Source organism: Vidua macroura, chromosome Z, assembly GCF_024509145.1.
Source record: "Vidua macroura isolate BioBank_ID:100142 chromosome Z, ASM2450914v1, whole genome shotgun sequence".
Lineage (NCBI taxonomy): Eukaryota > Metazoa > Chordata > Aves > Passeriformes > Viduidae > Vidua > Vidua macroura.
This window is the reverse complement of record NC_071611.1, coordinates 77674848-77698122: the sequence shown is the minus strand read 5'-3', so window position 1 is coordinate 77698122 and position 23275 is coordinate 77674848. Positions and strand designations below refer to the sequence as shown.

The following is a 23275-nucleotide window of genomic DNA, read 5'->3' as shown; positions in this document are numbered from 1 at the left end:
ACCTAGCAAAAACTTGACACACGATTGCCTAAAAGTTCTTGAAGAACAGACAAAGATAAGGCCTGATTTGGAGGAAGAAGAACTAGAAGATGGTGAGAAATTATTTGTGGATGGATCGTCTCGAGTAATAGATGGAAAAAGAAAATCAGGTTACGCTGTAATTGATGGAAAAACCTTGAAGGTAATAGAATCAGGGCCATTAAGCTCAGGGTGGTCGGCACAGGCTTGTGAGTTATATGCAGTATTACGGGCCTTATGGCTGTTAAAAGGAAAGGTTGGAACCATTTATACAGACTCAAAATATGCTTATAATACAGACATTTGGAAAGGGTAATACATACATTTGGAAAGATATGGGAAGAAAGGGGCTTGATTACTTCACAGGGAAAGGGATTAATTCGTGAGGCTTTAATTAGGAGAGTACTGAGAGCTTTAAGGTTGCCTGAAGGAATCGCTGTAGTTCATGTAAAAGGCCACCCGAGGGGGATATGTAACCAAATAAGGGGAAACAATGTCGCTGATCAAGAGGCCAAAAATGCGGCTCTTAGAGCGTTAAAAGAAACTGTAATTACCAAAAGGGTTAGGGAAGACTGCCCCGATTGTGCAGCTGATTTAGAGGGCAAACGTTGTCATGACTGTTGGAAAGATTTTGGGATGTGTGGAATAAATTGCGCTTCCGAGAATCCCCACAAGAAGTATTGTATACTACACGGACCAATCCAGATATTGGTGTTCACCGAAAAGGAGCAGGAAAAACTAAGAGAAATGGGGATCATAGAGAAGGGAAATAGAAAAGAATTACCAGATGGCCGTGAGGTACTCCCAAAGTCAGTGGCTTGAAAAATCCTGGAAGCAATTCACACAAAAACACATTGGGGTACCCAGGCATTAATAGACCAAATTGCAATTAAATGCACTTGTATGGGGATGCACACCTTAGCTAAACAAATAACACAACAGTGCCTAACCTGTCAAGGGGTCAACAAGAGGCAATGGAGACAAAGGGAAATGGGGGGACGGGAATTGGCACATAGAGCGTTTTCCCACATTCAAATTGATTTTACTGATTTGCCTAAAGTAGGAAGGTATAAACACTTATTGGTGATAATAGATCACTTGACTCACTTTGTAGAGGCATTCCCTACCTCCAACTACACAAACAGTAGTAAAAATACTATTAGAAGAGATAATCCCCCACTACGGACTAGCAGAAGTAATAGACTCAGACAGAGGGCCACACTTTGCCTCCAAAAGAATTAAAGAAGTAGGAACAAAGCGGCAATATCATACTCCCTGGCATCCACAAAGCTCGGGTAAAGTGGAAAGGGTAAATGGAAGTCTAGATGTAAATGGTAGAATGAAGACCCTAACATGTGTGAACGAAGGAACAGAGACAGCAAATGCTCACAGTTCATGCTCAGAAACCTGGAGGATAATGACAACATTACAGGCAGTTGTTGCTATCTACACATGTAACTTCTCAGCCCTCACAGCGCTGACAGGAGTATGATCCTGAGCATCCTGATGAATATGCAAAGTCTGAATATCTATGAGTACTTTGGAGATGGTCAATAAGGAATCACTGCTCAGTGTCACTTCTAAAGAAGGGATGCCAGGGTATCAATTAAAAACTAGCAGCAGGCAGTCCTTTACCCACGGACAAACAACTTTGCATGCTGGTGCTACGTGGCAGAAAGAGCAATTCAGTTCATGGGGGAACAACAACCTGGACCTAATGTAAGTTCTGGGACATTCTTGAGGGCCGCTTTTCTGTATCTTGGGAAATTACTCCAAGAAAATACATGCTGACTCTTTATTTACTGCAGAGAAGAAGTATTAGCCATTGTTCAAGATGATACTGGACTAGCCTAGAAATATTACCCAGTTGTTTTGGCTGGGGAATAGTTGGCTGCTATAGGTTTGCACTTCACTCTTAACATACAGGACGGCTGAAATCTGCAAAATAAAAACAAATCTCAAGCATTTATTACCTGCCTTTTCTCTAGATAGCACTGGCTTTTGAAATCCACACCATTTTCAGCATTGTAACACAACTCAGTGCATCAAAAGACTTCTATAAAAGCAGAGCAAGGAACATAAAACCATGATTAACCATGATACATGAAATAAAGAAGTTATTAATAAGCTTTTAACAGAAATTCTTTAAAAAATAGAAAAAATAATTTTAACAAACACCAGCAGCTTCTGGCACAGAGGTATGCCCTGAAGTACCTCCTTTCAATTGAATTTATAATACACGTTTTGCATTATCTTTGTGCTATGGTTTCCTAACTTGAAGTTTTCTTTGTAGTCTCAGTAGGTAATTTTGAGTCAATAAAATAGATGGACTGTATTTTGAATTATCACAAACCAGGAAAAAACATGTTCTTGTGTTGATTAAGGTCTTCTTTCTTTGTCTCACTTAGAAAACACATCCTTATTTTCTTACATTTGATGCAAAGTCACAGAAAAAGACAGGAACTTTAGAAATTTGGCATGTATCTGCCCTATGAAATCCAACTTCATTTTCAAAGACATAGGTCTTAAACTGCCTCATCATACTATCTCTCCTTTCCTTCACATGTCATTTGGGAATGGGCATTCAACACAACATAAGCAATACTTAAAAACTTAATGGATTTGATTTCGACTTGACACAACAGTAGGACAAAGGGAACTCCCAGTGCTCTCTTAAGTCTCAGGAATATGGCAGTCTAAACAGATGGACTCATTTTAAAACACCTAACAGAAACTGTAAAATGCATCAACATTTCAATCTACAATAGCTTTTACAAGGTTTATTAACAGCTAATTTTTTACAGTATTTGTCATAAAAAGAATGTCAAAACTTCTGTGATCTTTGTTACTTGACATGCACTAGCTGTCAGCCTACTATAAGAAAATAGTACTCTAATATTTACCTATTACATATGTTAGAATAACACTAGGAAGTTTACTTGTCACAGAAGCTTTTAACCAGTCATACCTCTTTCACCTTGCCTGAGCCAATAACAAATACCACATCATTGACTGTTATGCTGGTTTCTGCTGTATTTGTAGAAAGAATCTGCAATTAAAACAACCAGAACTATAGTTAAAAGCAAAGACAAAAGAGATTAATACAATATCTGACAAAGTCCTCTAAAACGTACTATCTTGCGCACAGCAGGAGGTGACTTTCTTCTGATCCAAAGTCGGAGTATTTGAATGAAGCATGAAAACCTGATATCTAATGCACATTTAAGTGTTTTTGGAAGACACAGTGAAAACCTCAACCATAGAGGCTTTACCTGTGCGCATGGTCAGCAAATCTCCTGTCATCAAAAAGAATGCGGTCCCTCAAGCTATCTCATCATATCCAGGAAGAAATATTAAAATCGCTCCTGAAAGAGAAGCAGGTTTGCAGAGTTAAGCAGCAAATTCGCTTAAAATATCCATCAGTACTGTGCAGAGTAGCATTTGGAAGGTTTTACCTATGTAGTGTTTCCAAAAGAGGGGCAGGATTCATCAAAGGCTCAAAGTACAATCATTGGCTGGGAGTGTGTGTTTATACTTACCGGTCTCACAACTATGACAGATGTTATGAAGTGAGTGCATAATGAGGTCCAGATCCACCTTTTCATCAAAACTGTGATGATAAGCTGTCAGTAGTTCTCTGTCCTCTGCGCTAAGCTCACTAGCACTTGCTCAGACCAGGGAGCTTTCATCCAGATTTCCAAAACCTGCTGAAGCAAATAGCAAAATGCACAGACCAGACCAGAATCAAGGCTGTTTGTTTCAGGTTTGCATTCAGCCACCAACTAAGCTTAGATCAACACCAACAAGACTACTCCTTTCCAATTTTAATTTTCAAGTGTAGCAGAACAGCACCTCCAAAATACTCTTACTGTTCACTGGTTTAAGTGCAATCCAACAAAGCATGAAACTTCAATTTTTAGCATAACTTTCAGTTCTTACTCTTTATTGAAACACAGCCATAAGCAAAGTGTCAGAACTCAAAGTATAAAGACACTACTTGTTTACCTGTTAAATAAAAAGTATTTCAAAGCAATGTTTTCCCAAATGTTTTCCTCCCATAAGTAGGTACTATGCAAGTGGAAACTACACTAAAAAGTGTTCTAAAAATACTAGTCTCTGCAAAACGACAACTGAACTGTAACTGTACATTAATCAGAAACCAATTCTTGAATGACCTAGTATAAATGTCACTTCTACTGAATTTCTTTCATATGGCTACTATGTATAGACAACAATGTATAGACAAAAACACAACAGGTTTGTTTCCTAAATAAGCATCTGAAATTAAAATGGTACATAGTAGAATCATTATCTCTATTTATCTAAGTCACTAGACTAATTTCCTGCCTAGACATATAATCATGATAGCAATGCCCACATCAAAATGATAAAAAATAATAACATGAAAGAAGTCTATACCACTGTAACTATACTTATCCTAGGATTTGCATATAATCAAGTGCAAATCAATAATCAAACATAATCAAAGAAATACACTGACTACAAACACCATTTTTTTAAAAAGCATGGTTTTGAAACATTCCTGGTCTCAAATAAATCCTGCTATTTAGGTCAGACTTAAAGGCACAAAAAGCTAAAAATTGTTCTGATTAGAAGCCAAAATGCAAATTTCCCTTCAACATTTCCCTTCAGCTGTTTCTACAAAGTTGTTTTAGCTTACCTGTAGGATTCCAACGAGTCAACCACCTCTGTCTCTCCCAAGTGCTTAGCCCAGTCCACAGCCATCCTGAAAGAATACACAGAAATCTTTTTTAAACTTCTTGCTTCAAAAGACACACAGCCTAAGACTCTGAATTCAATTTATAATTTCAGGAATACAATGTGATAAACAGAAGTTCAAATATGTTTCGAATGTCAAAATTTACTATTGCTTACAGTAGCCTGTTAAGTTAGCAATTAGTTTAAATGTTAAAGAAAAGTCTTTCTCATTTGTATACTGACAAATCTATGCTTTGGTTTGCCTGTTTGTTTTTTACCAGCCATTAGAGGATTTGCAGTGGATACTTGCTCCCATACTGATCAGCTGCTCTACTTGACTCAAAAAGCCTCTCCCTGAAGCAATCATTAGTGCAGTTGCACTGGTTTCACTGTGCCTATTATCAGAGAATTATAAATGAATAAATAAATGAACAAATAAACCAGCAAACCAAAGAAAAACATTCTTTCTTTTTCACCTAAAGGTGCTGTGAATGTGGCTTACATGATTTTTAAAATCCAGGCCAGACAGAATTTGTTTTCTGACTTCATCCCACCACTCAGTTCATATGAATTTAACACTACTTTAGACACACCGCAGCATCTGCTAATACTTCAAAACAAGCACAAACCAAAAAATAACTAAACAATGCATTAATTCTGCTAATTCCATTCACTTTTCCAATAGGCATCAGAATTCAAACCTAACAATGTTTGAACCTAGAGACAAAGCAGCCACAGAAGTTAAAGTCATTTTGTTATTGTTTTTTTTTTCTAATGTAATAAGATGATAGACTTACCACTGACATTTTCAGCTAAATTGATATGGAACACCTGAGCAAAGGCATCAATGACACTATTTGCCCCTTACCTTCATGTCCCAGACCTTGCTATTGTATGCCAACGTAGCTCACATTTGTATTCACCCCTTTATCCAGGTGTCATCAGCTTGCTGGGATTTTCCCCCTGAGAGCAGCCTGGGAATGCTGCTTGCTGTCACAGGGCTTTGTTCCTCCCAGGAAACTCCACAGACTCACTTAGCTTCGTCCTTTCTAACACATGGCCTGGGTTAACTGCCAAGAGGATGAGCAGCGTACGCCGTTCCTCAGCAAATGCCAATCCCTCTAAGAAATGCTGATTCCAGTGGGATTTAGGCCCAAGTGCTGTTCTCAGGAGCACTGAAGTTCAGGGTTTCAGCAGCAAGACAAGAGCAGGCAGCTTGGCAGGCCTCCATCAGCTCCAGCACTCACCTGCCTTGCAAATTCCTCTGCTTCCTGTAGCCATTGGCTGAACTCCTGTTCTTGACCTGCAGCCTTGTCCTGTTACCTGTGAGACTGGAAACCTGAGGTACTGAGGCACGTTATGAGGAAGTCTAGAATGAAATGACGGAGGAGAATTCTTCAGAAGCTGCACTTTGGATCGTTTGCCCTGCTTGGTGCTTGCAACTGTCCGCAGTAGATGTGAAGTTTGTGGTTCAGTGAGCTATATGGCCCCGAAAAGAAAAGACTAAGTTAGCTCAGGAAAACCAGGATCAATTTACTCAGCTCCTGCAGGCCGGAAATGAGAGAGCAGCAAATGACTGAAAAATGCAGTACTATGCAGCACGTACCCATCGTGGGCATGACAGAGATTTCAAACCCACATCCATGGAGAATCTGACCTTGCAGGTTTCCCACAAGCCAACGGGAGTGGGTTTTGGCAAAGGCACAAGGAGCTCAGTGTTGGACGGAGAAGTTTGTCAAGAGAAGGGCTGACTTGGGAGCTGGTGGAAGTGGAGAGAATGGGCAAATGCCCCCATGGGTGCACCCTCACTGTGTGAGGGTTGCTCCAAGGGCACCCCCTGCCATGCACAGGACGTGGGCACTGCCCCGTGCAGAGGATGTGTCCCTGCCATATTGCCAACATAAACGCTGCTCCAGTGTCATGCAAACACATATGGGTGATTTGTTAATCGGCATCTTTTCCCCGCTAAAAAATCGTTCTTCCTTCAGTGAGCCCTACAATTTGCTGGTTGATGTTAGCCACGCAGTGAACGGGCAGGAATGACAGGCATTCCAATTTAGGGAACTGGTTTTAGTCAGAAGCATTGGTGGCCAAAGGACAGGGTATGTGGGCTTGGTGCCTGTTCTGCGTTCCTCTTGGATCCTTTGAGCTATGGGTTATGCACTTCAAGCGGGTTTTGTGCTGCTTTGGGACAGTGTGCACCCTGTCAAAGGAGCCCTTTTTGTCGCCTGATGCCATAAAGTCTGTGGACAAATGCAGGCATCCTTTTATTTTCAGCTGCAATTCTAGGGTCTGCAGACATGTGCAGGTGTCTTTTATTTTTGCCTTCTTCTTATACAGTCAGCCGATTGCTGCATGTGTCCCTTTTTTCCCCTTTTCCTTGCACAGTCTGGGGCAAATGGGTTCCTTTTCCTTCTTTGTTTCCTGGCCTGCAGGCTCGAGCAGCACTGATCAAATGGTGGAGTGGATCCACAGAGCAGCTGGCAGGGCATTCTTGTTGGTGTCATCCCGCAAAGTTTTTAATGGTCTGACAGGTAAGTAAAAGTTTTTTTGCTGGGGCAGCAAATTGAAACAAAACTGGCATAAAGATGGCATATGTTTGGTAAAACTCCTGCCAACAGCTTCAGCTAAAAAGGGGGTGTCTCTTGCCCAGCAGGGTGTCTGAAGGCATCCTTTTTTTTTCTCTGTGCTCATAGGGTCTGCAGACACATGCAGGTGTCCTTACACTCTGTGGATTTGTGCAGGTGTCCTTCTTTTCTTTTTTTCCCCTGTTTTGCTGTGCAGTCCAAGAATTCATGCAAGTGTCCTTTTATCCTCCTTTTTTGGCACAGTCTGCAAACTCATGTAAGCGTCCTTATTTTACCATTTTAGTTGCATGATCTGGGGACTTTTGCAAGAGTCCTTTTTTTTAATCTTTTCACGGCACGCTCTGGGCATTCTTGCAAGTGGGTGATTTTTCCCTTTCTGTTTCATGGTCTGTGGACTGGAGCAGCATTGCTCAAATGATGGAGCGAGTCCATAGAGCAGTCGGCAGCGCTTTCTCCTTGGTGGCCCTCGCCGTACTGCCCGTGGTGCTGCCGGGCAGGCCTCAGTAGCTGCGTCTTGGGCAGCATCGCCACCCCTCAGCTCCGTCTGTCACAACTCCGGCCCCGACTCCGCTTGTGGCTCCTCTCGGGCCCGCGGAGGACACGCGCGGCAGGGCCTCACTCCCGCCTCCGCTGCAGGTTCCCCGGACTGAGCTCTGCCACTCGGCAGCGTGGCCGCCCAGCCCGATGCCAGTGCCCTGTTCAGATGGGGATGCCCAGCCCGAGGTGCCTGGGGGGCCGTAGCGGGGAGGTCGGGGACCGTTCCCAGCCCTGGCCCGAACGCCAACAGCCACACCTCACCTGCAGGGAAGGCCCTGCAAGAGCGATTCCGCTGGGTTACCTGCAGGGCCGCGTGCCTTGGGCACCGTCTGCTTGGGGACGTGCCTGGCGGACAACGCCCCGGTGGGTGGTGGGGCTGGCAAGGGGCGGAGTAGGGGGAGGGCAGAGGAGAGGGAAGGCGGGGCTGGGCAGGGTGGGATCTGAGCTCAGCCCGCTGCTCCCATTGGCTCGCAGGTGGCCATCAAATGTGTGTCGCGGGATTGCATCCGTCATTAGGGCGAGCTGGTGAATGACTTGGGCCAGCGGCAGAAAACAGCACATGACGGGTGGGGTAAGCTGAGGCCCGGGAGAGTGGAAGCTGCCAGGACGCCTCAGGAGAGAGCTGGCGTGAGCTCAGTGGAGGGCTCAGAGCATCCTGGGCTGGGTGAGGGCTTCCAGACCCCTGGCACGGCATCAGCCCCACTGACGGCATTGTGGTCTTCTTGCAGCCCAATGGAATCCGCGTGCCCGTGGAGATCGAGCTGCTGGACAAGGTGTCCACTGGGTTCCATGGTGTTGTTCAGCTCTTGGATTGGTGTCACCTCCCTAACAACTTCGTGTTGGTGATGGAGCGCCCTGAGCAGTCTTAGAACCTCTTTGATTTCCTTCTGCCACGGGGGCTCCATGTCGGAGGAGGTGGTGCAGGGGCTGTTCCTCCTGGTGCTGAAGGCCATGCAATACTGCAGCAGCTGTGGGGTCCTGCACCGGGACATCAAACCAGAGAACATCCTCCTCGACCTGGCCACCGGACAGGCAAAACTGATGGACTTTGCCTGTGGCACCGACCTCCAAGACACAGTCTGCCCACACTTTGCAGGTGAGCCCACCCAGGGCTGTGCTCCCAGTTGGAGCCGGCATCTCATGGCCCAACCTGGCTATGGCTCCGGGGATTCCCCCATTTACTGCCAGTCAGGGGCACACCTATGAGCCACAGAGATCTGCCTGTACGAGGCAGAAGGAAAGATCAGAAGAACCATTCCACCTTCTCTCGCTGCTAAGCCAGTTCTTCTCTTCCTCATAAAGACAAAATGCAGTTTTTCTGCACATCAATGGCAGCTTATCGCTCCTGCAGAGCTGAGAGGCTTTTCCCCCTGCTGCTGTGCTACAGGCAGATTTAGCAGCATTACCTAACATGGATACCCACAGAGGGACCACAAGCAATTGACTTTGTGCCACTTAATCTCAAAGATCACCACTCTCAGCAGACACAGATGGAAGAGACTTGCGCACTCCCTGTTTGCCCTGTAGACGCACACCTGGCCGACACAGCTTTCCCTGATGGAGAAAAACAACAAGGAACAGCTCCCTCACAGCCGTGCAGCCCAGAGATCTGCAGGGCGCCATCAGCAGCCGGCTTCATAAGTGACCAGTTCTGCTGGGATGGAAACCAACCACCAAATCCTCGCTGACTTCAGTGGCAGCAGCAGCAGCGCCTGCGTCTGATCCCTAGGTCTGGGGCTGGGCTGGACAAAGGACACACATGGCACACCGCCCCTGAAGGATGTGACTTTGGAAACAACCACCTGCCACTGTCTCCTGTTGTTCTGCGGTAGGGTCACAGCAGCCTGAGGCACTGGGCAGCCCTCAATGCCACCTGAGACTACAGATGACAGGCCCTGGCCTCCGAGACCAAATACAGGGGGGGAAGTCACTCTCCAGATGGAGCTTGCAGATTGAAAAGGCTGCTGTGAGCAGCCATATCAAAGGGCAGACAAATGAGGCCCTCCTGCTCTTTAGCTGTGCCGTGCAGCTACACAGCCCTGGGTAGACACCGCAGAGCACAGGGACAACAGAAAGCACAGAAAGAGGAACAAACCCAGCCAAGCACAGAGACTTGTCATGATTGCTGAACCCCAGACAACCCCAAGCGTGCCATCACCCACCAGTCCTTTTCTGTTGACAAAGAGCAGGTCCAGCGGGTGCCTTGCCTTGCTGGCCAGGGTCCTGCCAGGCTGTTTCCTCTCTGCTCTCCTGTACTGCCAGCAGATGTGCCCACCTTCTTCGATCCACTTGCAGAGCCTTGTACCTATTAGCCATGGCCACGTGGGAGGCAGGAGCAGTCCACAGAGGAGACGTGCCGGCTACACCGAGCAGGAACCAAAAGCCTCTGTGTGCCCGGCTGAAAGCCTGTATCTCCACAGGATGTTTTGGCTGCCCTGCTCTTCACTGGGTTTTGGCTGGAAATGCAATTGCCCTTTCTTCCTCATCCAGAAATCCATGGTTGGGGAAAAAGCTAGCCAATGGACAGCATTCCAAAGGCAGTGTAGGTTGGAGCTGATAAATGGAGGAGATTGTTGCCAAATCCAAAACACACCAGAATGCCCTTTAGAGGGACTTTCCATTTTTAAGAAAGAATGGCCAATTCAGAAGGGAACGTAGAGCCTTATTCCATGGCTGACAAGGAAGGCAATCGTCCAGCAGGCTTGGGGGTGTATAGGACTTTTATTGTGAGTCCAGCTCCAAGCTGCCTTTGGAGGAAGTAATCCTGAAGTGGTCCTGGTCATCTCTTCTGCTTCCTCGATTGCTTCGCTGCAAGTTTCCTTCCTTTTCATTTGAAAAGCCCTTAGAGTTGGGATTTAGATGGCAGGGGCCTATGTGATCTGGAGAAGGAATAATAGAAGTACAAACAGTCATAGAAACAACAGCAGTATGAAACCAGCCCTACAGCCAATCAATTTCTCTGAAGTATTTTGTCTCCAAAGACTGGTGACAAGTCTGGAGTCTAAAGGGAATCCAGGAAGCCAAGTGTTCTGATCAGTGTGGCCAGACTAGCACACACACCTTCTCTGAGTCATTGGCTAGGTCACAGCCATCTGCTGCTCCCAAAACAATCCCTGCTTTTGTCTTTACTGTAGAGGGAAGCTCAGGCAAAGCCCACCCACTGCCAGCTGCCCTCAAAGGCAAAAGGAATGCCCCAAGTGCTCCCTGCCTGCATCCAAGTGCCACAGTGGCTTCTGTAGGGAGTCCAAAATGTCTCTCCCAACACCAAACGAGGAGGAACGTGTGTTACAGCCCATGCTGAGGCACACACACTATAATACACTGCTCGACTGGACAAAGAATGCACAGGACGTACTCAGCAGCTTCAGGCACCTCCTCAGCAGCCTGACAGCCAGCCCTCTCCCACAGCTCCAGCCTGGCTCTGCAGGGGCTTCCCGTGGCACCTCCCTCCTTCTGAGGGGAAGCTCTGGGCTTCCCTTTCTCTTTGGGCCTGCAGTGCCATTCCTGCCTTCTTCAAACCTGCGCTCTGGTAGCCTCTCACCAGACCGCTCCCTGAAGACACAAAAATCTCTCCAGCACTGTTTACCAAGGGCCAGCTAAGAGACAATGCCACCCAGACAGACAGTGTCCAGAGAAACAGTGCCCATAAGGGGCCCAGAGGAGTCCAAAACAACACACAAACTCTCTTTTCACACTCTGTGCCTCTTGACTCTCTCTGGTTCTTATCTTTTTTCACCCAGGCTGCATGATGGCAATTTACTGCATCATCTCAAGCAGCCTGGTCTCCTGCTCCTTCTGTACCTCTGCCAGGAAATTTTCCCCTTGTGCCAGCAGCTGCTGTGCCTCCAGATGCTGCCCTTCTGACTCCTGGTGAGGGGAGGAAGACACTTCCACATGAAGTGCCAGCCAAGCTTCCCAAATAATCAGTGGAAGCTTCATGCCTCACACCACCCCCCACCTGAAAAGTGCACGTCAGTAGTGACTTTGTGCCCTCCAGCAATGCTGTCCCAAGCAGCAATTCAAAAGCAGGATCAGCAGGTGCGAGGAAAAGGAGATGCCACCTTCCTTTCCTGCTCTGATGGCTGCCTGTTTCCTGGCCCCTCTCCCCTCAGGATTTCTACCTGTTCTCACAGGTTCAGTTCTCCAAGTGCTGAAGTGGTCCTTGTCATCTCCTTTGCTTCCTGCATGACTTGGCTGCAGGGATGACAGCGATCAGGCTGTCAGAAGAGGCTTAAGAGAGGCTCCGCTGACTGGAGAAATGGATGCTGCCCAAAGGGGAAAAGGAACAAACCAAATTAAAAGAGACAAAGGAAAAAGGAACCATTCTTTTCCAAACTGACTTCCTAACAGGGTCAAGCTGGATTCCTCTAGCCCCCAGAAATACACAAACATAGGCGGCCTGAGGTCACCATCAGCACATGAGCCTTCATGTCCAGGATGCTGCTAGCACAGGCAAACATGGCCCAGAACTGCACTAGTCCGTTCCTCAAGGTGTCATCACTTGCTGGCATTTTTGTCCTGACAGCACTGTGGGATTGCTGCTTGCTGTCCAAAGGTTTTGTTCCTTTCAGGAAACTCAACAGACTTGTTCCAGCTCCTCTTTTCTACAGATATGGGCTATTTAAGTGTCCAAAAGAGATGTGGGGCATTGGGCAGTCCTCAAGAGACTCCCAAGGGCTTTGAAATTATTGACCGCACGTGTTGTTCTCAGGAGCGCTGGACACGCAGGTTTTCAGCAGCAAGCCAGGAGCAAGGACACAAGCAGCAGGGCACAGATGGGCTGAGCTCTGGCTTGCAGGAAGAGCAGTGTCTGCCTTGGCATGCCCCCCGCTCCTGTGCTGGCTGCCATCTTCCTTCTCAGCAGGAACAGCCAAGGAAATGGCCTGATCACCAGCCCCTTGTCTGCCACAAAACCTGGCAGCAAAGCCACAGCAATTCTCATCTACTTGAGCGGGCCAGGCAGCACATGGGGCTGGCACAACTCCTGCTCAGCTGTCCCCGTCTGCCTGGCAGAAACCTCTAAGGCTGGGGCAGGAGGGACAAGCTGAGTGCCCTCGGATGCCCACAGTGAGCTCCCCCACAGCCCCTGCCTTCCCACGGACCAATCTAGAACCGCTTGGTTCTAGACTGCTTTTGTTGTGTTCTTCAAGCCCCCGTCCCTGGCATTGCAATACTTCAGTTCCTTTGCTACCAGGTAAACATGAATACACCACCTGAGAACAAAAGAGGGTCACAGAAATGACCAGAAGCTGGGAGCTCTCCTCTGAGGAACGGCTGGGAGAGTTGTGCTTGTTTAGCCTGGAGAAGAGCAAGCCCCAAGGAGACCTTTCAATGTTTGTAGGGCCTTCTAAGAAAGATGGGGACAAATCTTTTAGTAAGGCCAATTGTAAGAGGACAAGGGTGAATGGTTTTAAGCTACAAGACACTCGATTGGCTCTAAGGAAGAAAGTGTTTACGAGGAGAGTGCTGAAACACTGGCACAGGCTGCCCAGAGAGCTGGGAGGAGCCCCAAGCCCAGCAACATTCAAGGTGAGCTTGAATGGGACCCTGAGCAACCTGATCCACTTGAAGATGTCTTTGCCAGTGACTGGGGTTTTGGACTAGATGACCTTCACTGGTCCCTTCTAATCTCAACCAGTCTTGGATCCTGCTTGGTTTTCATTGGACAAGCACCCAGAGTGGATATTACTATGTGGGGGGGCCCATCGGAAGCCCTGGAGTTTGGCCGAGGAACAAACCCTGACAGGGAACAGCTCTTTGGGCTGCAGCCGCTTTGCCTTGTACCTGCAGAAGTTCCTTGGCAGAACCTCGCCTGTCCACATCCATCTGCAGGCAGCAGCCCAGAAATTCACACAAGCCAGAGGGCAGCCTGAGCTTGTGCAGGTCTGGTACGCCTTGCTTGCCTATCAGGTAGTTAGCCTGAAGCCAAAGGAAACATGAGACTCTACATGATTCTTCCATATCCTTCAGTGCTCACCTAGACCCCATCTTTTAAGCTCCAGCCTGCAGTGGCAATTTCTTGCCTAGCAGATGCTTAGAGATGAGCTTTCCCTCCCAAAGGAAAAAAAGGCTCCAGTGCAGCCCCAGCTCTTCCAAGCTGCAACAGGTCTTGCCTTGACAGCTGATGCCAGCCCCAAGGACGTTTTCAGAAGTGGGCCTTGGTGGAAGCACTTTAAGCTGTGGGCATGGGATTTTGTCTAATGGACACACAGGAGAAGGACACCGCTCTCTGAGCATATTTGCACCTTACCCTCTCACTGGTTTCCCGAATATAAGGAGCCTCTCCTTTGGCCATTTCTATTCCCACAATGCCAAGGGACCAGATGTCCACTTTGGGGCCGTATGGCTCTCTTCTCACCACCTCGGGTGCCATCCAGCAAGTGGTCCCAGCCATCGACCTCCGTTTACTCTGCTCAGGGCTGAACGGAGCACAGAGGCCAAAATCGGCTGAAGAGAAAAACAAACACTGCTTCAAGTAGGGAACCAAGGAAAAGGCTTCCTCACTCTACGTCTCAGAATGCAGTGCTGAATCGAGCTGGAAAAGCAGCTGGGCTCTCATTCCTCAGGGCTGCAGCCAAGGACATGGGCAATTGTCCACTTAGCAACCCCCCCCCCCCCCCCAGGATTCCCACCCTGGCTTTTCCTCAGGCACCGGAACGTTTACACTGTAACTCTCTCCCTTTGGAAGTAACACACAAACCAAAGTTACTCTTGCTACCTTCTTGCTCTCTAGACCACTCAGCCCCTTACAGCTGCACCCTGGGCTCGCAGAGTGCTCCCTGCCCTCTCACCAGCGCCACTGCTGGGCACCCGGCAGCCGCTCAAACGCAGCCCCACACCGCCTGCCCGGAGCGCTGCGCCTGACCCAGAACACCCACCCAGCTTGACGGAGCCATCCCGGCCCAGAAGGATGTTGTCACTTTTGATGTCTCTGTGGATCACCTGGTTGGCATGAAGGAAAGCCAGGCCTTGCAGGCACTGGGAGAGAAAAAAGAAACAGGAGGCCAAAAGTTAGCCTGATCTGATTTCATCACATCCAAAAGGACACTGCTCCCGAAGATTCACAGATCTCAAAGGAGCAGTGAGCGCTGGCAAGAGGAAGTGCTTGCTGCTGCAACACGAGGAGGAGAGCAGGATCTTTCCAAGGGAAGGCATATTAGCGCTTGAGAGGGAAACATCAGTCCTTGCTCAAGACTGTCCCCTGCAAAGCCAGTCAGAATGATCCCTGCTGCACTGGATGCACTCTCCCTTCTGGAGGACAAGCAATGGTTTGCCAAAAGAGAAAAAGTTCCTGCCTTGGGTACCAAGGGGATCACTGTCGGGTGGGAGGCTGGAGGACAAGGGTTATAGGGCTTCCTCGACAGCAGACTTGGAAGGAGCTCATTTGTCAGTTTTCAGTAGCAAGCAGCATGGTGGGTGCCGTGCCATCCTTTGAAGTTGGAGATGAGTCTCTCTTTGGCTTTGCTGCTGGTTTAAAACTTGGACACCAGCACCTTTGCACTTACAGGCAAAGAAGGCAATGCAGAAAGGGTTTGGGCAAAGGCTTGGAGAGGCAAAGTGCAGAACAGAAAATACAAATGAAAACGAGACAGGGAGTTCAACAATGGTCTAGAAGAGTAAAGAACAGACTATAGTAAGGGCAGGGACACTGGCAGGCAGTTCACTCCCAATGCTCTTTCTTCTCCAAAGCATAAGAGCAACACAGAAAGAAAGCTCTGAACATGGAATCACTCGCTTTGCAGCGCTTTTGAGGGACGAGCCTGTCCAAGCCATCCCAAGCACAAGCAGGACCCCTTACCTCCCGACACACTGTTGCTATGTGTCCTACAGCCATCCTTTTCATGCTGACCACATCAGCTAAGGAGCCTCCATCCATATACTCCAACACCACCAGGACATCCTCACTGACAAGGTAGCTGCAAGATGAACGCAACAGAGTGGAGCTGAATGTGAGCAGCTGAATTGCCGGATGAAGGAAAGACTGCAGCTGAGTTTTGTTTCCAGGTCACTGGTAAATGAAGACAGAATCAAATGAAGACACACTCCACCCAGGCTATCCAGTGCTTGCCATCTGTGCCGTCTGAATGAGGAAGGCACATCCGTGGAAAAGGAGGCTGTGGGTATTCTCAGCTCAGTCAGAGAGAAAGAGAAAGGTTTTCTAATCAGGCAAGAGCCTGGGAAACATGCTGATGGCTTAGTAAGAGAGCCAGGTTTCTGAGATCGATCTCCAAGCTATTTTTGGGGACATTCATGGGGACAAAATGCAATCTCCTCCCATGCCTTGTGCAGGACTAGATTGATGTTAATTGAAAGATCCATTTTCTGCCAGAATATTTACCTTTCTAGGTAGGTGACAATATTGGGGTTCTTATATTCTTTCATGACCAGGATTTCCTTCAACACATCCTCGCAGCCCTGGCACTGGAGATTAAGTTGCTTTATGGCCACCTACAATGACATTGAAAAGCCATCAGGAGTGGACATTATGAGAGCCTCTTTCTCCGTGCACTCACGGGCCTGGATGCCTTGTCACCTCGGTAGAAATGGACACTAAACCATCAACCACAAAGCGCTAACAGCACTCTCTGCACCTGCAGACTTCTCAAACAGACTTTGTTTATCACTACTATTATCATTTACACATGTTTTGCAAGCCAAAAGTAATTTTACTCCTGTGAAGGTAAATTGAAACCACTGGAAATACGTTAGCATTTCTAGGGGCTTTCACCAGCCTTTTGGAGATGGCTGCCATTCTTGACTGGGTGCCAAAGGAAACACACACCTACATGATGGGGACCATGCTGTCCAAAAAAGAACTCCAAGGCGACTCAAAGTTACAATCCTAGCACATCCTAACTTCTTCAGTTTGGGTTTCGCAACTCTGAAGAACAATCTTGAACATGGTTTACACCGTGGAATTATTGTCATTTGTAATTCGTTAGTGGCTTTAAGAATGAATAACCCTTTATGTGGTACCCTATGGATGCACAGCAGGTCATAAGCAGGGCTTCGGGCTTTCGGACGCCTCCTCCACCTCCCTCCAAGTGCAGTTCCTGAGCGCAGCACTGCAGGTGGATAATGAACTACCAGAAAGATGCAGTTGTATTTGCTGAGAGCCAAAAACAAGAATCAAGGACTATGAACTTATCGTCCCAAAGAGCAGCGGCACTCTCCAAGACACCATGTCTTCAACACAGGATCAACACAAGGTTGTATTATTTAAGGCTCTTCATCAATTTCTTCTCATTGATCTGTGCCTGTGTGTGTGTGTGTGTGTGTGTGTGTGTGTGTGTGTGTGTGAACTAGGTTCCCTAGGACTGAAAGGCAAAACTCTGCTCCAGGCAAGATCTCTCCTTCTTTAGGACTTGCATTATATTTTCAAACTGAACCACGTGATGGAAAACAATGGGAAATCCTATCTGTGTCTGAACCTGGGCTTAAGAGGAGTTGGGCTGGAATGACGGCTCTTGCCATCTGCTAATCTATGCATGTTTATCCAGGAAGTCCAAGCCAGCGTGTCCTTCTCTGAAAGGCACCACCGCCATCCTTGCATTCATTCAGCTAGGGAGGGAGGACAAAGTCTGTCCCAAATGCATTTTGCAGCCTGCCTCTGGACAGGCTGCTTCTGTGGGACAGCCTTTGCAGCAAAGAGTCAGGCGGCCCAAAGCTTTGGCCACGGATCACATCACAAGGGAAAGCACTCAAGGGCTGCAAAATCTGAATGGGCTGTTGGCACTTACCGCTCGTCCTGTGGCAGCGTTGAAGGCCTTATAAACGGTTCCAAACCCCCTAGAAACAGAACAGTGGCTAGAACAGAGAAGTTGGTCAGTGCTGAGAAGCAAAAGGCAGCCCAGGCAGGAGCTCTCTGCTGCCTGCAGTGTCTCAAAACCACCGGGCTTTGTCTACTCTTCAGCCAAAGGCACAGCAGCCCAGCAGCCCTCTGCCACGCAGAGTGTCCAAGGGAAAAGCTGGGTGCAACCAGAAGGAAAAGAGCTGCTACAAATCTCAAATGTACACACTAGACTGTGCATGCGGGTGTTTTCTTCGCCTTTTCCTTCTGGCATCTGTGCCTGTGGCGTGCCTTTCCAGGCAATGAAACATAGAGTCCTGCTGGGCCTTCTCACCACTCTCTTTTCATCCTACCTGCCAAACTCAGGCAACACCACACAGCCTTCCTTATTTTCCTGACCACGGAATGTTGTTTTCAGCCAAATACTACTAAGAAATGCTACTGACAGCTGCTATCTGACAGCTATCAGGTGGGATGCTGCTCTCTCAGGTTCTTCTTCCTTCATGAGTGTGGCCAAATTACTTTGAATCATACAAAACCATGTCTCCTGGGAAAATAGGCAAACTGGCGCCACATGTTTGAGGGACAGGAAGGCTTCCAGGTCCTGCTCCTTGAGGCAGGCAAGATGTCGTCAGCATCCAGTGATCTTTCATGATGCCTTGTACTGCCTCAGCACTGAGACAGGGACAGACTAAAGACAGGGCCTGAAGATGCTTGCAGCTTGCCTGACTTCCCACGTGATATTGCAGCACCAAAATACCTGGCCCATGGTTCTGTAGAAGTAAGCGTGGCTGCACTCACCCACTGCCAATAGGTCTCCATCCAGTGTACTTCTTCTCTGGATCTCCCACACTCACCACACGCCCTGAGAAACAAAATGCAAGAAGCACACTTCAAAACAGAGATCCTGACTTCCGGGAGATCTGAAACCCAGCTCCACTCACATCAACAAGAACAACAACAGCAGCCCCAGCAAGACAGGCAGCTCTGCAGCACACCTGGCCTGCACAGAGCCTGATTCTCCACACTCCATTGAAGGGTTGCCTTGAGAGGAAACTAAGCCCATGGGAAAAGCATCAGAGCAGACAGAGACCAGAAAAGGACAGGCACCAAGGCAGAAAGCATATTGCAAAGTGAATTCCGGGAGAGGAGGGCACCTTCTCTACCTCTCAGCAGTTTGCCTAAAGAATGCCTTGACATTTTTAGAGAGCAGCAGCTCATGCTATAACCAAGAACAATGGCTCTAAGAATTAGGACCCTCTTCATTGATGAGCAGGCTAAGTTCTGAAGATGACTTTGCCCATTCCCCATGTAGTGAAGAACTACAAGTCCTTGTCTTCAGCCTGGCGTGCAGCAGTCACTGGCACTGGACTCAGCCCCTTGAACACCACCCACGTGCCCCATCTTCCCAAATGGGCACAGCCCAGACGGGGAACAAGGACAGCGCCGCTCCTCAGGCCCTGCCGTGACACAGACACCTGCACAAATGAGATGCTGATCCTTTCATCAGTCCAGGCAAAGCTGCAGCAACGGGACGGCAGCTGCAACCTCACAGCTAAGGAAGGCTCCAGCCTCTGCAGTCACACCAGCTGTCAGTGGCAGGGCAGGTATGACAAAAAGCTCGGCAAAGCCCACAAATGGCCACTGACAGCCACTGTGAAGAAGACAGAGCCAGACTGAGCCCCGTTACAAGCTGCTGACCTCACTCAAGACAGAACATGATTGTCTTTGACTTCAGACCCACGGAGCAGTAGATCAATCCACCTTTTGTCCCAACAGCTGGTGGCAGACGCTGAGTAAACCGGGCTCTGTTCTGTACCTGACCGCTTATTCTCTGACAGCACTGCACTGGCAGCTATTACCAGTGGCAAGAAGCAACTCAGTTGTACTGCAGAATCAGCAAGGCCTTGGTGTGCTTTCCTAGACTACGATCTGTGCAGGGATTGAGGCCAATGCTTAGTATTCCAGGAGTATTTACCAGCGGGCAGTAGCGGTACAACGTGCCTGGTACCAGAGGAACATGCAGCAGAGGCTTCCTTCTTTGATGCATCTTCCTAAGCATACAACTAAGATATCAAAGAGGGACTGTAAAAAGAGTATCCTGTTTTGCTTCTTTGGGGGCACTTTGAAAAGAACTCTTCCTCTCTGATTCCTCAAGATTCTTCTAAGAATATAATTTTTTAACTTTTAGGGCGTACTGAAAAGACCTCTTCCTTTCTTAATTGTGCTGTCACCTGATGTTCATTTCAAGGAGGTCAGCCTAACCAAAATGGAGGATTCTTATCAAAACCAACTGTGGAAGGAATAGGAGACGTACTAAGAGTCATAAAAACAACACCAGCACTAAACAAGCTGCACAGCCAATCAAATTCACTGATGTATTCTGTCTCCAATGACTGGTGACAAGTCAGGAGTCTAAAGGGAATCTAGGAAGCCAACTGTTCTGATCCGTTTGGCCAGACTAGCACACACATGTTCACTCGGTCACTGCATAGGTTGCAGGCTACTGCGGCTCAGGACACAATCCCTGCTTTTGTCTTTATTGCACAGGGAAGCTCAGGCAAAGCCCACCCACGCCCAGCTGCCCTCAAAGGCAAAAGGAACGCCCCAAATGCTCCCTGGCTGCCTCCGAGCACAACAATGGCTTCTGTAGGGAGTCCAAAAGGTCTGTCTGACACCAAAGCGAGGAAGAACATGTGCTACAGCTCATGCTGAGGCACACACTATAATGCGCTGCTCGATGGCACAAGAAATCCCCAGGACGTACTCAGCAGCCTCAGGAACTGCTTCTCTTTCTCCCGGCTTGAGAGGGCCGAACTGCTCACGCTCGGGTTTTCGGGCTGCGGAGAGGAGGCTTCTTCGGAGGATGCTGCTGCAGCGGCAGCTTTGATGGCAGATCCTGCGTCCATCTGGGACAAGAAATTTGTGTGTGTCAGAAAGGTGCCTGGCAGAGATGCCCCAGACAGAGCATTTCAAAGGCAAGCCCTTAGGAACAGCACTGGTGCTGTTAGGCTGCAAGCTGAGCTGCCAACTCTTCCACCTCCAGTCAAACCCAAATGAGCAGTCAGAGACCACAGCTTGTCACAGTCAGCCGTAGTAGAGAGTGCAAAAGGGAAAGAACAACTTCACACTTCACCCCGTTCTGAGGACTGCATTCACCATGGACAGGGACAACTTGCTCAGAATCTGTGTGGGTCACCATGCTCGCCTGAGCAAACCCCTCAAAAAACAAAGCGAGCACTAAGAGGCCAGCAGAAATACATTCAGAGGATTGCTGGCCCACCGGCCAAAGCACTAGCCCTGCTGCCCAGGGCAGCAGCTGAGATTCAGCGGCCCAGTAAGTGTCCTTCTGACCAGCTGCCATGGAGACCACAGAGCATGGCGGTCAGAGACATTGCCCCCATCCACCTGCTGCTCTGCAGGGGAAAGGCAGCAAGGGCAGACACCACTTGTTGCACCACTGCAGTGCCTCCTGCTCTTTCACTCACCTGCTTTTCTTCAGCTGGGCTGTACTGCAGCAGGACCTTATGCATCCTTTCCATTTCTTCTTTGTGCCTCTTCTCCATGGCCTTCATCTTCCTCTGAGCGTCCTGCAGCTCTGCCTGCAGCTTGATATTCTGTCAAGAGGAATCTTACTGGCATCTGCAATCTCGCTCAGGTCTCCTCTTTTGCACTCTCAAAAGCACTTGTGTTCAGCCACTTCCTTCTGCTTCTCTACCCAGCTCTAACCCTTCCATCCTAGCTCTTCTGCCTGCTGCTCAGCACTGGAGCCTGCCAGGCTCTGTGCTTCCAGTGCCTGCAGTAGTCCTTGCTTCCCCTTTCCTGACATCTCCAGTTCATGCCCCCATCCCTGTCCTTCCCTCTGCTACCTGGCTAGTCAGGCTCACCTGCCCTTTCTTCAGCTTGTTCAGCTCCTGCCTCAGCTGGCACATGTTATCACACAGAGCAGCATTCTGGCACTGGAGCTGCACAGAAACAAATAGAAGACGGCTTTAAACGTCCCGCACATCACTTGTGTGGCAACCAAGATTGACGTGCTGACGCTTTCCAAAAGCAGTTTGTTCTCTTTCTTCTATTTACCAAGGGCCAGCTAAGAGACAATGCCACCCAGACAGACAGTGTCCAGAGAAACAGTGCCCAGAAGGAGCCCAGAGGAGTCCAAAACAACACACAAACTCTCTTTTCACACTCTGTGCCTCTTGACTGTCTCTGGTTCTTATCTTTCCTCATCCAGGCTGCATGATGGCAATTTACTGCTTCATCTCAAGCAGCCTGTTCTCCTGTCCCCTCTGTACCTCTGTCAGGGCTTTTTCCAGCTGCTCCATCTTCTTCTGCGCCTCCAACCTCTGTTGTTCCAGCTGTTGTCTCGCCTGATGAGGGGAAGACACACTTCCAGATGAAGTCCCAGCAATGCTCCCCAAAGAAAAAAAATAGAAGCTTCATCCCTCCAACAACCCCCGTACCTGAAGAGTGCACACTAGTGACTTTGTGCCCTCCAGCACTCCTGCCCTAACAAGAAACCTAGGAGGAGGCCCAACACGTGTAAGGAAAGGAGAGGTCACCTGCCTTCCCTGCTCTGATGGCTGCCTCTTTCCTGGCCCCCCTCTCTTCAGGATTTCTGTCTGTTCTCAGAGACTCTGGTCTCAAATTCCCCCTGCCCTTTGATCAAGGAAAAGCTGCAGATGGACTGCAGGATGAGGACGAGGCCAGCACCTTGATGACCCTGTCACAACACAGGCCACCAGCTGAAATACCAGCAACACGGGGCCTGTTGCAACTGCTTCAGGCTCAAAGGGAAGACTTCTGTCCACTGTGGAAGGACAGAAAGCAAGGAAGCCAGTTGCTGGCACTACACTTGGCAGCAAGGTCAGCAGCAGTCTGCTGCATGGCACGAGGCTGTGGGGAAGACGCTGCCCCTTCGCTGCCATGCTTTGGGTGGCGACCACCCAGCCTCCTGGGGAACTTGTCTTATGCCCGTGCTCAACCTGTGGCTGCATATACTGTCCCAGCATTGTCCTCTGGGTCTTCACAGGCCTTCAAGTAGGAGCCCTTGAAGCCCTCTGCTGCCCGGCCCAGCAACGTGTAGCCTACAGCAGATGCTTGTGACCATGTCACAGACTCAGGCTGCTCTTCTGCTAAGACAGCCCTCCAAACTTGCCTGAAAACTTCAGGGATGTATTGTTTCTTACCAGTTCTTCCTTCGCTTCCTCAGCAGATTGCCAGAGTCTCAGAGCCTTGCTGCACTGCTCTTCTGCCCAGCGGAGCTGTTGAGCCATGTCTTCACATTGCTGCTTGCTGAGAGATCTTACAGCCAGCAGCTCACGACGAAGGCCCCTCACATCCTCTGCAAACATGACACACGGCAACAGTCAGAGACTACACAAGCAGAGGAATCTGCTGACCTTAAGCCCTTTCAGTTTCAGGCCAGGAGGAACCTGCCCTCAGCTCCTTCACTCCTCAGAAGCCCTGCAGACAGAGCTGGCTTCGCAGCAGCTGCACTAGGCAGGGCGATCCCCAGAAACAAAGCGCACGAGCCTCTCACCCAGTATCGCCTCCTTGGCCTGCGTGGCTGTGCGCACTTGGGCTTCCACACGGCTCCTGGCTATCTCCAGCTCTGATACGT

The 23275-nt window shown here is 48.7% G+C and overlaps 1 protein-coding gene and 1 long non-coding RNA gene across 2 annotated transcripts; both read right to left on the bottom strand.

Annotated features, from left to right (window-relative positions):
* Window positions 1-2995: 2995 nt before the first annotated feature.
* Window positions 2996-3960, bottom strand: LOC128821628 (uncharacterized). The gene is made up of 3 exons (XR_008441170.1): window positions 3558-3960; window positions 3291-3383; window positions 2996-3067 (listed from the first exon to the last, which is right to left on the bottom strand). It is a non-coding gene; the product is annotated as an uncharacterized LOC128821628 (long non-coding RNA).
* Window positions 3961-9484: 5524 nt separating this feature from the next.
* LOC128822399 (serine/threonine-protein kinase PAK 3-like) lies at window positions 9485-20638 on the bottom strand. The gene is made up of 9 exons (XM_054004098.1): window positions 20420-20638; window positions 18454-18517; window positions 17603-17651; window positions 16201-16310; window positions 15661-15778; window positions 14741-14840; window positions 14137-14309; window positions 10025-10222; window positions 9485-9604 (listed from the first exon to the last, which is right to left on the bottom strand). The coding sequence occupies exons 1-9, from the start codon at window positions 20559-20561 to the stop codon at window positions 9485-9487; spliced, it is 1074 nt and encodes a 357-aa protein (XP_053860073.1). The 5' UTR covers window positions 20562-20638.
* Window positions 20639-23275: the final 2637 nt, after the last annotated feature.